The sequence below is a fragment of the Rattus rattus genome, chromosome 12 (assembly GCF_011064425.1).
Source record: "Rattus rattus isolate New Zealand chromosome 12, Rrattus_CSIRO_v1, whole genome shotgun sequence".
Classification (NCBI taxonomy): domain Eukaryota; kingdom Metazoa; phylum Chordata; class Mammalia; order Rodentia; family Muridae; genus Rattus; species Rattus rattus.
The window spans coordinates 82,601,815-82,620,444 of record NC_046165.1 but is presented as its reverse complement, the minus strand read 5'-3'; the positions used below and the strand labels follow the sequence as shown (position 1 = coordinate 82,620,444).

Sequence of the window (18,630 nt, the reverse complement as noted above, 5' to 3'; positions counted from 1 at the left end):
GGGAACGTGGACAGCTCACCAGTCATCTTCACACCGCATTGCCCCTGTGAGGAAACGAACAGAGCAGGACTCTGCTGAGGTGAGGAGGCCTGGAGATTGCTGCTCTCCACACAGATACTTGCATCTGGCTGCCTAGATGCTCATTTTTTTTCCTTCATTCCTGCTTCAGAAACTCTCTCCTCCTTAGTGCAGGTCAGCCTGCGGCCATGTTCCCTCGGGCTGGTGCCCTCTGCAGGAGGTCGCTCTGAAGGTGGCTACTGAGGGACATGGCGGCACCATCTTTTTCAGGTTCAGCAGATCATATAGTGCTCTAATGAGCCAGTTCTACCAAGCGGAGCAGAACCATCCTCTAGGATCCTTCCTTCCTTCAGTCATATTTCATTTATTCATCTATTTTATGTTTCATGTGCATCAAACTTTAAAAAATAAATGAATTGTTTTTTGTTAATATACTCTTAATAAAGAAAGTGTTCCTTCAGGTAGGAAGAGGTTGCCACCACCCAGGCCTGCCCTCACTCCCAGCTCCAGCTTCCAGTGTGTCTGTGTGGGAGGGGTTTACACATTTTCCCACACTTCTAACCAAATGAACCCTACCTAAATGAACAAGATCATGGTCTATATGATTATATATGAGTCTATTCCCTCTCTTAATAGAGCAGGCACAGTGGCAGGCCTGCTGGATCTGATTGTTAGTGCTGCACACGGGGTAAACAGAAGCGAGCTGGGGCAGAAATTGTTAACCTACAGCATGACAGGGCACAGGCGTAAGCCAGAAGCTAGAGCGTAGTGTGGGAAGTGCTCAAGCTGAGTCCTGGGAGAAAAGCATACAGTAAGGAGTGGTCCCTCTGTGCAGTGGGGACGCCTTCCTCAGGAAAGGCAAATAGATAGGTAGAGGGAGATAGGCCCAGGCCAGCGATCGGCTTGGAAAAAAGCCAGGGTATGGCAGCCCCAGCAGGCTCGCCCACTCTGCGAGAAGAAGCCCTGATGGCTGGGGTGCAGCCTCCTGGGGGTGGCTTGTAGCTGCCAGTTCACATCCTCACAGCATATATGGCTTCAGCTAAGAAGACATAGTGCTCAGTCAGCAGCCTGGGGTGCCCAGGTGAGGTAACAGGGTGCCTTTCACACATCCTGAAGGGCCCTCATCCTTCCAAGGTGCCGACGCACAGGAAGAGGGCCCTAGCCCGTCTTGAGCATGGTGGGGGCTGCAGGTGGACACTGAAGAGTGCTGGAACTCCATCTCTCCATCCACCCTGCAGAGGCCTCACTAGATAGTGATGGCAAGGGAACCAGTAGGAGGCTTTGTGGAGTGGCATTCTGAATGGATACCATATTGCCAGTGGGAACCCACCTGAGATCTCTGTGCTGGAGGGATGCTAATGAGCTCCCTGGGTACAGGATGCTCTGCTGCTCTGACTTTACCAAGCAAGCAGGAACAGAAAGAAGCAGAGGCCTTACTTTCCACTGGCCTGGCCATGCCTCGTACTGGCCCTCCCTTTGCTGCTTGCCTGCATGCTTCTCCTGACCCTCTCTCCCGCCAGACTGACACAGCCGGATGGAGAGCTCCCTTCTCTCTGTGTCCAAACAAAGGTAAAGAAACTGTTAGTTGCAAAAAATCTACTTCAGAGGCCAGTGAGATGGCTCAGAAGGCAAAGGACTTTACCACCAAGCCCGACAACCCGAGGTCAATCCTCAGAACCCACAGACTGGGAGGAGAGAACTGAATTCTGTATTTTTTCTCTGACCTATGCATACACACACACACCCCAACACACATACACACATATATCACACATTATACACACTACCTCCACACATACATACTACACGCACTATACACATACACACAACATACTACATACACACATTATACACACACATACATACATTATACATACACACACCACACACATATACACACACTACACATACCTTATACAAACAAATCCTCACACACTATGTACTCACAGATATACTGCATACACATATACCCATACTGCACACACATACACACACTATACATACATAAATACATACTACACACATTGTAGAACGCACAGTCACATAATTCACACACTCACATAATAATAAATAAATAAATATAATTTTTTAAATGTTTCAAAGAATTCTCTAGAGCTGGAAAGATGGCTCAGAGATAACACTCTCCCAGCTAGCTTCAGATTGCATTAGCAAGCTGAGTCCTGGCAAATTGCAAGGGAACGCTGGGACCATACCCTGGCCTAGTAGCACTGTGCCTTCAGTTCAAAGCCAGGTAAATGTCACAGGCAGAGAATGTGCTGTCAGTCAGGACATCAGGCATGGTGTAATGGAACTCTCCGGTGCAGCACCTGTCCCCTAAAGATACTGAGTAACACCACCATTAGTGTCACCATCACTCAGCAATCCCTGGGGCTGCTATGGGGAGGCCCTGCAGATCCCAAATCCCAGGTGCCCCATCCCTTCTGGGCTTTGGCTCTGTGTTCACTCACACGTCTTCTCAGAGTCTTTAAATCACCTGTAGGTTCCTCATATAACGAATAACCAAAACAACATAAAATTCTAGCATGCTGCTATTGGACTATCTGATCAAAACTGCTTTCCAGCAGTGGAGCATGATGGAGCCCTCGGTAGCCTCCTAGCTCTGCCTCCCCCCCCCAACCCTAAAGATTTAAGGCAGTACACCACAGCAAAGTGTGTCTGACATGCTGCCAAGAGGCATTTTTGTTAGAGTGGAGGTTGCTTGGAGCCTCCCAAAGCCCAATGAGGAGCTGGAAGAGAAAGATCCCAGTCCACTTGCTTCTGACCCCTGACGTGGCATAGACTTCTCCCCTGTCTAAGTCTCTCATTCCCCACTATTCTGTCTCCCTCTGCCCCTGCCACAGGCTTTGAGGTGTTTCTCGTAATCTGAAAGTTGTAGAAACTGGAGAAGGAAAGAGTAGCTAAGAGCTGTCTATTACAAACAGATGTTTCTTCTCGAGGGACTGACATGGTTAATGGGAGACGGGCAATGCGCTCTCTCTCTCTCTCTCTCTCTCTCTCTCTCTCTCTCTCTCTATCTCTCTCTCTCTCTCTCTCTCTCTCTCTCGTCACCCTACTACTTCTGAATCTTAGAAAAGCCTCCTTGCTTCTACAGACCTAGCCAGAGGGCGTTTTGTCTCGTAGGACGTGACCGAGTCATCTCGGCCACCCACTGTTCAGAGTAGTCTCAGCACTGGCTAAGGGTTTCGTGTCTTTACATCAAAGCATTGGATTCTAAAAGGTTTGACTGTGTGCTGCTTCTGTCTTCTGAAAAAAAATGTATGCTTTCTTCTTATAGGTTATCCTCCATCCCACCCCAAACAGCCCCAAACAATCCGAGTGGCACAAAATGACAGTCTCCAAAAACTGCCCCGATCAAGACCTCAAAATCAAACTCGCTGTCCGAATGGATAAGCCTCAAAACATGAAGCACTCTGGGTAAGTGTTTCCTTCCCAATCTGAGACGTGTGTACATTCATTTCTAGAGACAGCAATAGAAGAGAAGAGGGGAGCATACCTTGGGGACAGATCGCTCGCTTGGCATTTGTAAGACTCAGTTTTGGATCTCGAGAAGTGCAGAAATGAATTAAGCAAAACCCAAAGGGATTGGGAGAGCTGTGTGGAAGGAGCTGGGAGGTGCCTGCTAGCAGTGCTTAAAGAACATGGTGCTGACAGTTCCCATAGGCTTCTTCAGCTACAGACACTGCATCTCCATTTGTACCATCAAGAGATTAACTCCCCACCCCTCCCGGCAGACTCCCCCAAAGCAGTTAAACTCTGGACACAGCATGCTGGAGTTTGTGCTTGGAGAGGTCTTATGGGTTCTGTGCTCCTGCCAGAGGCCTCCAGGAGTGCCTCCCTCTCACCTGTGTGAATGGCCACCTTCATGAGATTTAAGCAAATGATGGGTCAGAAGTGATGTCAGGTTCACTGAGGTAATAACTCCCCAAAATGGGGTATGTGGAGCCTTCATTCTGTGAAAGTTTTTAGGAATGGCCAGTGAATGACTTTAGACAGAACAAAAATAATAGGGAAATGTGGTCTTACTTTACAGAATAAAGCATTGTTTTTGTTCTGTCTTGTTTTTTAATCAAGAGGGTTGTTAATAATTAGTTTTCTGTGGAGCCACTGCCTGCTAATTTATCTTTTAAGGTGTGATCCTTTGCAGAGGATCAGGACAGTAAAATTATGAAGGCATACGCTAGACAGCAAAAGAAACTGGGCTCTTTGTCAAATGCTTGTAGGTGCCATTTGACTGGTTGTCATTCCCCATGACCTTCAAGTGACTGGGAAACGTTCTTCCACTCCCTTGAAAACTCAAGATTGCATCCATGGCCAAGTCTGTGGAAGTAAGAAGCGCTGTGCCAAGTGATAGCCAGCCATGGGGGCCAGTTGAAAAGAAGCCTGCAAGAAGTTCAAAGTAACAACCAGGCCAGGAAGTGGACATCCTTGCAAAATAGCGGAGCCCACATCATGTGGTCAGTGGCTGGCTATGATGGCTTTCAAAGGCTGCTCACAAGCTGGACGCCACCTGTGCCTTAGGCTTGTAGAAGTTACACATCATATTGTTGAAACTGGGCTATTCCTGAAGCCAGAGGTGGGGTTGAAGTGGGAGAAACCTGTGAGGAAGGATACCAGCTACTTAACACTTAATCCATACTCAGCCATCACTCGTGAGTTCAGCCAGGTTTGCTTATTTCACTTGGTATCTTATCAGATAGCTGTGGCACAAGTTCAAAGTCAGCCTGGGCTGAGGGCTCAAACTATGTCAAAAAAGTTGTATTGAGGAAGTGGCCCTGTCAATACAGTGCTTGTTATGCAAGCATGATCACATCTTAAAAGATAATCTGGCAGTCTGAGTGCTCTACAGAAACCATTACATGCAGTAACACCAGTCTGTAACCCCAGCATTGGACAAGCAGAGGCAGGAGGTTTCCTGGAGCTTACTGGTCAACTAGTCTATCAGTTGGGTGAGCTCCAAGTTCAATGTGAAAACATGTCTCAAAAAAATAAGGTAGAGAATGATTGATGAAGATGCCTCTTGCAAACACACACACACACACACCCACATAAACACACACTCACATAAACACACACTCACACACACTCATACACACTCACACACATTCACACACACTCTCATATACACACACACTCACATAAACACACACTCACACACACTCATACACACAGTCACACACATTCACACACACTCATACACACTCACACACTCACACACTCACATACATACACACTCACATACATACACACTCACATACATACACACTCACATACATACACACTCACACACACACTCACACACACTCACACACACTCATACACACACTCACACACATTCACACACACTCACACACACACACACTCACACACACACACACACACACACACACACACTCACACACACTCACACACACACACACACACACACACACACACACACACACACACACACACACAACACACACACACACACACACACACACTCCCACACACACTCACACACACACACTCACACTCACACACACTCACACACACACACACACACACACACACAGAGGTAGTGCCTGCACATAAGCACACACGTGTGTCAACACAAACATACCACAGGTATACACAGGGCCATGTCTCTGAGGTCAGTTTTTCCTTCTCCCTATCACACTCCTGGTACATTTTTAAGAAATATAAAGAATATTTTTTCCAATATCCCTTCTCCCTCCAAGCTACATAGTCTTGGTTTCTAGGTAAAAAGAGTTGAGGATTATCAGGTTCCGTAGTATTTGAGAAAATATCCTCCATTTTTTAGCACAACATTGATTCAGAAACAGTAAATACATATTTATTACAGGAAGCAGAGTCTGAGGAAGCAGGATGAAGGACAGGAAGCTGACCAGAGGAAGTAAGCAAACAGAAGCACCATCCTCACATGACCTTTATAAAGTCCTTGGCAGAGTTAGTGCCTCAGCCTACAGGCCAGGCTTCTTCAAACCCCTCTCTAACCACGCTGTCAGTCACACCCAAGCAGACACTCAACACAGTGTTGTTCTTTGCATTGGACAAAGCCCAGTTTCTCACATTCTCCTCATGGGCTCTGTAGAGAGAGCTCTACATGATTTCCACTCAGGAACTTATCTGTGGACTCGAAGGTGAGTGTGTTAACGTATTGTAGGCTACCTTCACAGTATGAATGATAGAGGAGATACTTAGCTCATATCCATCGAGTTCCCCAATGATTGGCGCACTAGGCTGCCATTCAAAAATTACTCCCTGCCAAGAAATATACCAAGGGAGTCTAGAACAGCCTCAAAGCGTGAACAAAAGATCCACTGACATTAAGTCAGAACCAACGTGGCCCAAACTGGAGCAAATGGAAGTTTGCTTCATAAGGATTGATTCAGGAAAAGTAAAAGCATCTCTGTTGGGAGCTGGGGGAAATGTCCCATTTTATAAAGTACTTGCCGTGCAGGGACAAGGACTGAGTTCATTACCAATATCCACATAACCAGGCTTGGTGGGATGACACACTGTGGTCATCTCAGTACTGCGGTGGTAGAGACTGCAGGGTTCAGGTAACTTGCAGCCTCCTTGGTGAGCTGCAGGCCACTGAGGAGAACTTGTTTTAAATTTAAAAAAAAAAAAAAGACACCTGACAAATGATATCCAAGGGTAATATCTGAACTCCAGAGGCCCACACACCTCATGCACATGCACACAGATACACATGAACACACACCCAATGTTCACAGACCTTTTTTTCCCATTTAAACACAAGGAGTAGGGGGATTAAGCATGGGGAAGTCAGAGTAAAGTCACAGCTTAAACACTGGGGAAAAGAGCCTTGAAGGTGCACAGCTGAGACTTACTGAGACTTTAGCATGTGAACAGAAAGTCAGAAGTCTTGGGAAATCTCCTTGGTTAGATGCTGTGGTTTTGGGAATGAGCCCCTGGGCCATCCAGAATAACTCTAAGAGGTCGTTTCTAAAAGGCAGGGAGTTCAAACCAGCACTGCTTGTTTTGGTTTTGAGCATTAGCATCGGGGAGTGTGTGAGAATTGTGTCCTCCAGGTAGCTTTTGGCTTCTCATCAGCCTTCCACCCCTCCACAAGTGGAAGTCCAAGGGCAGGAATGCTTCACATCTCTCTCCCAGTTTTATCTCTAAAGCAGCCCTATGGGAAGTAGAAGGTACCACTGTTCCAGCTTAACAGCTTAACTCCTTCAGCCAGGAGTTCAGACCCACAGCCCTAAAGTCAGGCTGGATGTCTCTCTCACCCGTTCTTCCTGTGAACACAGTCCACCATCAAATCTCTTCTACTCTGTTTCCAAGCTGCATTCTGACTCCAGCTCCTCGTCCCCACTCATCCCCTCTGCTGCACTCCCAGCCTTCCTCACTTTTCTGCTTCTCTCGTTACTCTTGCCTCTTAACCTCTCGCTCCTTCTTTGCCTCCCTGGAGCGTATTCCACACTCTGAATTTTTCTTTTTAAACTTGGTCCTGTCACTCAAGTGCTAGAAAACATCCAGGGAACCTCCATTTCACTCAGAGCTATGGCCCTGCTGTTGCTAAGGCAACCTCACTGCACTGCCTTGAGTACTGCTGCAGCCACATTGGCCTCCAGTATTGGGTGCTAGAGAAGTGCAGGCTACCTCAGGGCCTTTGTGCCTTCCTGCCCACCCAGCTCACTTGGAATGTTCCCTGTGCCTTGAGGGAAAGCCTTCCTTCACTCTCTTCGGTATCTAAACGCTCCTGCCTCCTCCTCCTCTTCCCCTCTCCTGCTTCCATTCTGCCTGATATAGTACATGGGTTTCCTATTGATCTGTTTACGTCATGTCTTCCCTTCTAGAAAGGAGGTCAGTTCCTTTCCAAATGGCTACTTCAGTCACCGTACATAGCACAGGACATAAATTTTATAAACGCCTCATGTATTGTTTGGAATCCCATTGTACAGACAAAGAAACCGAGGTTCATCGTGGTGAAAATCCTTCTGAGTCCAAGTACGCATTGAAGCTGGGCTTAGACTCTTCTTCAGTTAAGCCCCAACTACAGACCTGAACCTTGGCTAACTCCACATGGCCCAGCTCAGAATTTACCCAAGGAGTCACTGAGGACACCAGGGATAACCCCCAGCATCTCCACCCCTCTTCTGCATTAGCAAGGAGTATGGGGTTTAAAGCCAATCATTAAGATTGCCCCTTTCCCTTTTCATTTTCTTGTTTGGACCAGCACAGCCCTCTTGTTCTTTGGTTCCACCAAAGCCCTTTGCGACCCACAGGTCCCCAAGGCACAGTCTGTTCACCACACTCCCAGGACGGGTCGATGGAGGGCTCATAGCTCTCTGTCCTTTGCTCTGTTTTAAGGACCCCTGCATTCATACCTTATGTCAGTTAGGTTGGGATGTTTGATACTGCTCAGGTGTTCTGTAGCATAACTGTGCTCTCCTCTCTGTCTGTCTGTCTCTGTCTTTCTGTCTCTTTGTGTGTCTATCTCTCTGACTGTCTCTCTGTCTCTCTCCCTATTTCTCTATCTTTCTGTCTTTCTGTCTCTCTGTGTCTGTCTCTGTCTATCTCTCTCTCTCTCTCTCTCTCTCTCTCTCTCTCTCTCTCTCTCTCTCTGCCAATATTTTTGCCTTGAGATTTACTTTCTATGACAGTAATGTGGAACTGCGACACCTAAAAGAGGATGGCTATTGGCAAGGTACACACTTTTGTAGCATTCTATTTTTAACTTACACAAACCTCTTATCTTAGCACTCAGGAGTCTAAGGCAGAAAAATACAAATCTCTAGGCTAGACTGGACTATAAAATGAAACCCTGTCTCTAAAACATTAAGTAAGTATGAACTGCTCTTCTTGTTGACAACACAGAATTAGGTCTGGCTGTTCTAACCTTTAGAAATGTTAGCCTATTTATACTTAATATGATAACAGGTGTGGCAAATATGACATTTTGCTAGTTATTGCTTTCAAAAATGTATGTGTATGAGATGAAGAAAAAGAGAGGGGAGAGAGAGGAGGAGGGGGAATGGAGAGAGAGAGATACAGAGACAGAGAGAGACAGAGGCAGAGGACAAGTGTATGTGCTACAATATGCATGTGTAAGTCAGTGGGTAACTTTGGGGAGTTGGTTCTCTCCTTTCGCCCTGGCATCTGAGGATGAAACCCAGGTCCTCAGTCTTGTACAGCACAGGTCTGGATGGCTGGGCCCTCACTTGTTATCTTGCTTTGTCCTTCTTTTGTTACATCAGGTCTTTGTGTCCTTGTTATCTCGTGGGGATTTTTGTTGTTGTTTTGTTTTGCTTTGTTCTTGTTTTGTTGCCTCTTTTTGGGTTACCTGAACGTTGAGGGCTGCATTCTACTTTCTTTATTACACATTTTCTCTTAATAAGATGAGATGGCCAAGGGCAGTTGTAGGCACTGAGTGCTAGCTACGCTACAGGAAGGCGCCTAGCCTCTCTGTGTTTCCCTTCGCTCATATCAAATAGAGGTAACAGTCCTGGTATCGTGGAAGTACTGTGAAGTTTAAAAGATTTACTGCATGTAGAACATTTGTATAGGACAAATTTTGAAATGTGGCACAAGCTTTGACTACACAAAAGAATGGGTGATGGTGATGATGATGGTGATGGCGATGGTGATGGTGATGGTGGGGGTGATGGTGATGGTGATGGTGTGGGGGTGATGGTGATGTGATGGTGATGGTGGGGGTGATGGTGATGGTGATGGTGATGGCGATGGTGATGGTGGGGGTGATGGTGATGGTGATGGTGATGGTGATGGTGGGGGTGATGGTGATGTGGGGGTGATGGTGATGGTGATGGTGATGGTGATGGTGATGGTGATGGTGATGGTGATGGTGATGGTGATGGTGATGATGGGGGCCATACCTGCTGCCTGCTTTCATTCCTTTCAGATGGGAGTTGTTTTTTTTTTTTTGGTTTTGCTTCTGATGCAGGGTCTCACTATGTAGCCCTGGCTGACATGGAACTCACTGCATAGACCAGGCTCGCCTTGGCTCACAAAGATCCACTCCTCAGACCTTTTCCCAGCACACACCTTCCCCCTGAACACTTTCAAGCCTTTCTCCTGTTCTCATTCAGTCTGCAGGGCGAGTGCCCAGGAGGGCTATTCTTTCTTTTCTTTTCTAAGAAGGAATTGCCTTCTGACCAAAAGAAATCAGTTCAAGAGAATTGCTGTTCAACCTGGTGACTGTGGTTAAAAGTACATCACTACACCTGAAAAATCACTAGGAGAGTGGGCTTTAAGCATTCTCATCATTTAAAAAAAGCCAAGACTATATAAAGTGATAAGCTAATTAATTCAATTAACCATTGCATTCATACACACACACACACACCAACCTTCTGTATACCATAAATATATATAATTTTGTCAATTAATAAATAAGTTTAAATGCTATTTTAAAAATCATAAAATAGTTGTAAAGGCCATCCAAGAAAAACGCCCTGCCTTACAGCCTCTTTGGATGCACAGACACCCAAGAAAGCAAGGGCCCCAGCCCTTCCCTCTTTATGCCTAGACCAAAGTGGCACCAACACCACCCTCAGGGATCCTCAAAATGTAGTGTTACTCAGTCCCTCAACCACCCTTCCCACACAAGAAACCCAGAGGCTGGGGATTCTGTAAAATGCCATTTTTCTGCACTTGGTGCCCATGACTAGGTGACTTGGAAGAAAATACACAATAAACCATTTACACTCTTAAACACCGTGAGCCCCTGCCACGTGCGAGTTTGGTAATAAATGCTCTTTAGTGAACAGAGCTAGTTCCTAGCACATACTAAAATCACAGTGCTGAGAGAGAGCAAAGGCTGTACACACACATACACATACACACACCGAAAGACACATAGACAAACACGTACACACAGAGACGCACAGACACAGACAGACAGACAGACAGACACAGAGACATACAGACATACACAGAGACTCACAGAAACAGACACACACAGGCAAACACACACACACACATACACATTCACCAGTTGCAGGCATTGCCACCCTGCCTCCCTCCCACAGAGTCCTAGGACAGAGGGACACTGAGGCCAGGGGATCATACATGACACGTCTAGTTTGAGGGATTCTGGAAATGCTGTGCAGACCAAATACACCACCTGCTTCTGTTTGGGGTTTGCTAGTCCTAGTTCTGGCCTTCCCTGTAACACAGAAACCCTCGACAGGAATATCAATATCCCACTCAGAAGGTTTCATAAAATGTGACAAGGAGGTCATGATTGAAAACATAGCCAGAGTTCCAACACCAGATGGGTCACCTCACTATTTCTTCCTGAGCAGATAGGTACCCAAAAACTAACTGTAAATTTAAATCAGTCCTGTTCACCCCTGAGCTTACTGTTGATAGTCATGGTGAGGGGCATAAGAACAATACCACCTCACATTTGCCAGACACTACCTACCCCTGCCATGCTATGCACTGGGGGTGTGTCTCTGCAGTCCCAGGAGGTTATCCCCATGTTGCAAGGCAGGAGACTAACTTAAGAAGAGTTGGTGACTACCCCAGAATCCCCTCTTAGGTGTCACCTTCCACCCCAGACATAAGCACTGGACTGTGCTTCCGTTCAGTGCACCTTGGACAGCTAACTTATCGGATGGTCAGCCCAGGCTTCCAGACAGCCAGAAGAAAGCCCTGGAACACTAATGCTGCCACACTGAGCAGTGTGCTGGGAGTGGGGCTCGAAGCGGGAAGCCACCTGTGTGTCTGTAGTCTCATGGCGTCCATCTGCTCCAGGTACTGTGCATTCTGTTCCGGGAGGAAGCGATGCGGGGCTCACTAGACAGACACGGTGCCTCGCAGCCCTCGGAGCCTCTCAGTTTTGACACCTTCTGGCATGTGCTACATTAGCAATCCATTCTGAGGAAAGCCTCGGAGGGAGAGCCCCACCCTTACACAAACCAACTGATACTTTCCCAAGGAGAATTGTGAATTTCCTCTGATCCCACCAGCTTTTCACTCTCAGATGCCTTCTAACAGAAACCCCTCTCTGGTTAGAAAAGCAACTCATGGGGGATTGTTTCCTCACCTTTTAAATGTAAATAAATGTATTTAACTGACATGTAAAATCAAAAATGCATGCACAGTTATGGGATACCACCAAGTTACTCTCCAGTACATATAAACACTGTGTAGTATGTGCGTGCGTGCGTGCGTGCGTGCGTGCGTGCGTGCGTGAAGGGGGATGTTGGCGTATATGTATGCAGAGGTCAGAGGTTAGCCTCAGGTGTCATTCCTCTAGAGCTGTCTACCTCACTTTAATTTTAAGACAGGATCTGTCATTGATTATTCTAGAGCTTACCCTTATGTTGGGCTGGCTACCCAGCAAGCCCCAAGCTCCTGTGTATCTATCTCTGTCTCCCCAGTGCTGGGGTTACACTCACAGGCCACCAAACCCGCTTTTGTGTGTAGTTCCAGGGGAAGCAAACCCAGGTCCTCATGCTTGTCTGGCAGGCGCCTTAACATCCCTCAGGCCCACACTGTGTAAGTGACGTCAGGATAAAATACCCAGTACCTGCAGCATGGATCGTTTTCCCATGGTAAAACCATTTACATGTGTTTGCTCTCACTGTTTGGAGTGCATGGTACACAATGATGGCTTCCCGTGCTATTACCATGCAGTGCCTATCAGTACCTCTCATCCCTCCCCTCTGGAGTTCCTCACTACATCTCCCCAGCCCTGCTATATTCTAAATCTTTATTGACCCTAGATGGGGAGGCACACCCTAGAAGGGTACAGGGGAAAGATGTTCTACAGTGAAGTGACTCTAGTTTAAATCTAGCTCATGCCACTCAGTGGTGGTGCAAACTCCATGCAGAATGGTTCCTTATTCAAGGTCTCAATTCCTCTCCGGGTTTATAATAAATCCATGCCAAGTGCCTAGAGGAAGGCAGGGTTAACCATTCAAAGCCAATCCTGTTGTGGATTCTGGTGAACGTCTACTTAAGTTCTCTACAAAAAACTATAACTCTCTTGCTACATACAGTAGCTGGGTGCCTTGCTAGATAGGCTTGTAGGCGTGGTCAGAACAAGATGACAGGGGTTTGAACCTGCCACACACAATTTCAGAAAAGAGGAGAGTTACAACCTTAGCCTCTATCTCGAACTATTGTGTGTCTTGTGTACGTCAGTCCAATGATGGTCCTAATTTCTGAGGAATCATTCTTTGGACACAGTGATGCTCTGTGAGAAGGATCACACTTGGTGGGCACCTATTGTTTATTTATTTGTTGTCCTAGTTTCTTTCTTAAAGCTTTGATGCAGTATCCTGACCAGAGCAACTTAGGAGAGACAGGGTATTGCCGGCTTACAGTTCCAAAGGGATTCAGGTTCTCATGAGGGGATGAATAACAGCGGGAGGGGAGGCTTGCTGCTCACATCGCATCTAAACTTAGAAAGCAGAGAGTGAACAAGAAATTGGGCCAGGCATCAAGGCCTACACCCCATGATCCAGTTCCTCCAGCGAGACTCCCCTCCTGAACATCCCACAGCCTTGCCAAATCTCCAACCGGGAACCTAGCGTTGAAACATATGAGCTGTGTGGGGAACATTTCACATCCAAGTCACATTTGTTTGTCTGTGTGCTTGCTTCCTTCTACATGCGTTTGTTGTTTGTTTACTTGTTTGTTTCTTGTGGTACTGGAGCTGACATCCTGGACTTTGCATATGCACAACTGAGCTCCTCCACGACTGAGCTCCATCCCCAGCCAGTGTCAAGACACATTTTTTAGACTTCAGCAGCCTTGTCTAACAGAATCCTTCCAGCAGCAAAACATCAAAATTGAAGCCAGTTGCCCCGCCTGTCTGGATGATTGACAGAACAAGAATCAGAAGACTAAATGTCACTTCTCCCAAGCCCTGACTGAGCCTCTCTCTTATGTCCATAAATTCCATGAATATATTGATACATGATTTCGTCACATAGTGAGAGTGCTGACAGGGTCAGCCGAGTGATCTACACCACACGACTGACGGAGGTGACATCAGCTATAACGTGGGCCCACCACGCTTCCAGCGCTCTGGCCACCACTCTGCCTGAGTTGTGCTCCGGCCACCATCTCTTCCTCGCACACTGGCTCACTCCCTCTCTATGTGCACACCTTCTCCACCAGCAGCTCGTGTGCACATCTTAGATAGGACCTTTGCCTAAGCACCCTGCCTAAGGACTCCCAGCCCTTATTTATAGGGAGAAGCTCGTAGGCTGATTTACCCTTTTAGAAAACCCCATGGCTTCTGTGTAATGTCTGAAGCAGAGGTCAAGAGGAGGGAGAGCAGATAGAAGCTCCATCATGGACCAAAATGTTAGTCTTTGCCTGATGGACTAAGCCTGCCCCAAGTGTATTCATAAAATGGGCAATATGTAGGATCATTTCAGTGTTCCACACAAGCATGGATTAGTATGTATTCTAGTGCGTTCTGTATAATGAGTATATCAAACCCATGACTTCATTCATGATGCCACAGACAATTAAAAGAAAACATCAAGTGAATCATAAAGTCAAGTATCGATGTGGAATGCACCATGAACTTTGAGAGGAGAGAGGCTAGGGCCCGGGTCTTCCTCTCACACTGTTTGGGTGTGTTGGAGCCTCTTGGTGGATGAGGGACAGGATTCCTGGTGAGTGAGGTAAACAGAACCATTACTCGGGCGCTGATACAGCTCTGGTTTTCCTTTTCCTTACAGGTACTTATGGACCATTGGTAAGAATGTGTGGAAGAGGTGGAAGAAAAGGTTCTTTGTGTTGGTGCAGGTAACGTTTCAACTCTGTCATCCGTCTCAAGAGCTGTGTGTATTACAGATGCGGCAGGGTGAATGCAGACTTTTTTTTTAATCTTTATTAACTTGAGTATTTCTTATTTATATTTCGATTGTTATTCCCCTTCCCGGTTTCTGGGCCAACATCCCCCTAACCCCCCCCCCCTTCTATATGGGGTCCCCCTCCCCATCCTCCCCCCTTTACCACCCTCCCCCAACAGTCTAGTTCACTGGGGGTTCAGTCTTGGCAGGACCCAGGGCTTCCCCTTCCACTGGTGCTCTTACTAGGATATTCATTGCTACCTATGAGGTCAGAGCCCAGGGTCAGTCCATGTATAGTCTCTGGGTAGTGGCTTAGTCCCTGGAAGCTCTGGTTGGTTGGCATTGTTGTACATATGGGGTCTCGAGCCCCTTCAAGCTCTTCCAGACCTTTCTCTGATTCCTTCAACGGGGGTCCCGTTCTCAGTTCAGTGGTTTGCTGCTGGCATTCGCCTATGTATTTGCTGTATTCTGGGTGTGTCTCTCAGGAGAGATCTACATGCATACTTTTGACCTGAGTTACGGCACATGGAGACCACAAAGCCCCGAGCACTGAGCTCCATGAGGTTTTCCAGATTATAAACCCATGGAACCACACAGAGGGTCCCCCCCATACCTGTAAAAACGTCCCTCTTTAATGGACTTCTGGATTTTGCCAGCTTGACTATTGCTGCCAGTACCACAAAGAACACCTGTAAGATATGCAGACCTATACACAGAAGCAGACTCACACAGAGAGACCAATAATGTGCTGCTAATGTCTAAAATAATATCTTCCCTCTCCCAGATGAATCTAAAATCCTCCCCAGAGCCTTGTAGTAAACATCTTTACAAACCTTCCCTGACCCCTTTTGCTTTTAGTTTTTTTTTTTTTTTTTTGGTTTGTGCTTCAAACTTTTTCAGTTTGCCAATAAATTTGTCCTTAACTCTAACCACTAGGGCACAGAAGCCATGACTCAATCTTCAAAAGTAAGGCACCTTGTAATTGTGCTTCTTGAGTTATTTCACTTCTGTTTGGAGCCATGCCTGCATTGACTCTCACTGTTAGGCAGCTCCCTCTCAGTTATAAGTGACCGTAGAAGTTTCTGGCAACACTATATTGTCAGGACTCAAGTATGCCCTCGAAGCCTTTGTGCTGCTTCGGGGCTAGCTGCGTTCCAATCCATCCATTGTACTCCTGTGTTACCCATGCCACACTCACACACGTCCCCAGTGTCCACAGAAGCCGTTAGCAACTGTTTGCTGGAAGGAAGATAAAGGGAGAGAGGAGCCGTTCTGGGCAATGCCAGCTGGTTCTGAGGAAGTCAGATCCTGTGGTCTAGGAAGTAGCTGATGACGTCTTCCTAGAAAGTAAGCTAGTATTCTCTCGCCAGGACATGGAGTCTCTCTGCATTCTGAGTACCTAGGAGTGCTTCACTCAACATGTGACTTTTTTCTGAGAGTCGATGAAAATGAAAGGGTGTTTAGAAGCAGCTGATCTCAGGCTAAGGAGAAGACTCAAATCAGGATTTTGCCATACAAACGTTTGATTCCTAGAACTCATATAAAAAATATATAGTTTACACTGCTGTAAATCCCAGTGACAAGGAAGCAGAGATGGGAAGTTCTCTGGGGCTCACTGGACAGCCACGTTGAATGAACTGGCCCTCTTCCGTTTCAGTAAGGGACCTTGACTCCAAAACCAAAATGGAGAGTATGCACATGTGAATGTAATGCACATCTGTACACACGTGCGTGCACGCACACTCATATGAGTAGCTGACTTCTCTCTTTAGAAAAAGAAGCGTTAGGGAAAGAGACTGGGTGGGCAGGGTGGGCGGAGATTTTCAGAAAATGTCAGAGAAGCTGTGTCTGCCCGCTCTGTACTGAACCCAAAAGAAGAGAATAGCCGTTCTGTGCTGTGCAGTTGGAACACGGGTGTTTGGGGGCCTCACACACAGACTTCCTTTAAGAGGAGATAAGAATCACACCATGGCTTTAAAAAAAAAGTTGTGTGCTGACTTTAGAGAAACCTAAAAGGTCACAGGCTGTCGGAGGCTCTATGGGATTCCTGGAGAGCAGGAGAGATGCATTTCGGGATGCCAAGAGGCTTCTCATGAGGATGGGGTGCTCTCTGCCTTTTACGGTAGCACTCCCACTCACTAATCAAGTCTCTGCCTCAGCGATATCAGACCTTTCATCCCTTACCAGTCTAAACAGCCTCTGGAGGTAGCGTGTCAGTTCCTTTATCAGAGTGATGGGGGAGCCAGCACAAAGCCTCTAGTGTCCTGTCTTGGTCTCATGACGTTGACTACAGACTACATGCATGGCTTCCTATTCATGGAACTAAGGATCAAAGAAACTAACTGGGTAATTATATGCAAATATACACCAAGGCCGCCTCAGTCATGGTCCCTGAAATACATGCATGCCCTATAAGTTTAGATGCAGCCTGTAACCCAGAGATGACAAGGGGCTTTGGTTTCCTGACTCAGGGAGTTCCTTGGGACTCACTGTCAGTCTGTGGGAGTGTGGTAAGGACCAGATAGGACTTCATCGCTACCTCTGCCCACACTGCGGGCAAGCCATTGGTAACCAGAAAGATTCCATTTCTACAGAGCTCCATTCAGGATTCAAAATCCCTGACCTGGGTGTACAAGTGCAGAGTCAAAGGGAAACTTGCGCCCATCCCAGATCACAAAGTCTCATCTCTTTTCCATTTATATCTTAAAGTTGTTTAGTTGTTTTTCTTGGAACTGGGAACATAGCTTAGTTGGTACAGTCGGGCTCTAACATGCATGAAGCTTTGGGGTCTCTCCCCAGCACATCATCAACATGCTTCTGTAAGGAGTGCCTGAGAGGTGGAGGCCAACGGATCAGGAGTTAAAGGTCATCCCTGCCTGAGTAGCAAGTTCAAGGCCGACCTTGAACCTTGAGATCCTGTCTCAAAAAGTGTCTCGTTATTCTCCAATATGAAAAGTATTTCTGGTTTTAAAAAGGGAGGTGTTTGGTTTCTCCCTTCTTCAAAGTATTTCATCCCAAATGTCAGTACTGCCAAATTATATTTTTAATTTCCCCTAAATTGATAATAATAGCATATTTCTGTGGTCCTGTAGAGTTCACAAAGTGCTTGCAAATAATAGCATATTTCTGTGGTCCTGTAGAGTTCACAAAGTGCTTGCAAATCCAGTCTTTGCAGATATCTATGCTACAGTGAGTATAAGTTTTCTCCAAATTTAACACTGGGGGAAACTGAGGCTCAACGTACTTACGTGACATGTTCAAAAATGATGGCTAACGGAGCAAGAGTGATTGTGCAGTGGTCTTCAGAAGACACGGGTTCAATTCCCAGCACCCACCTGGTGCTTCACACCCAGTTATAACTCCAGCTCCAAGGATCTGACACTCTCCTCTGACCTCCACAGCCATGTGGTTCACAGACGTACATGCACATAAAGCATCCGTATACATAAATAAAATTAATTTAAAAATTGAAGATGGTGACTGATGAGCGGCTAGCTATGAAGCATAGCACAGGTCATCAGGCTGCCATCTGCCTCATCCAACTGAACACCTAGGCAGGTCTGGTGCCCAGAGAGATTTATGCACCCAAAAGGTCCTAGAGCCTACTTAACCCATACTCTCTGTTTCTGGTTTCCTACAGACACCATGATTAAAATCTCTCATTATTTCAGCTTTCAGATACTACAGCTGAATACGATAGACGGCATTGAATAATATAAAATAACTTGTCTAGCAGTATTTTAGCAACCCATCAAGACTCACTACCATTTCA

The 18,630-nt window shown here is 46.5% G+C and overlaps 1 protein-coding gene across 1 annotated transcript in view; it reads left to right on the top strand.

Moving 5' to 3' along the window:
* Window positions 1-18,630, top strand: part of Cadps (calcium dependent secretion activator) — a 442,640-nt gene that overhangs the window by 264,800 nt on the left and 159,210 nt on the right. The window contains 2 exon segments of the mRNA XM_032917997.1: window positions 3,314-3,453; window positions 14,745-14,811. Coding sequence (XP_032773888.1) covers window positions 3,314-3,453; window positions 14,745-14,811 — 207 coding nt within the window.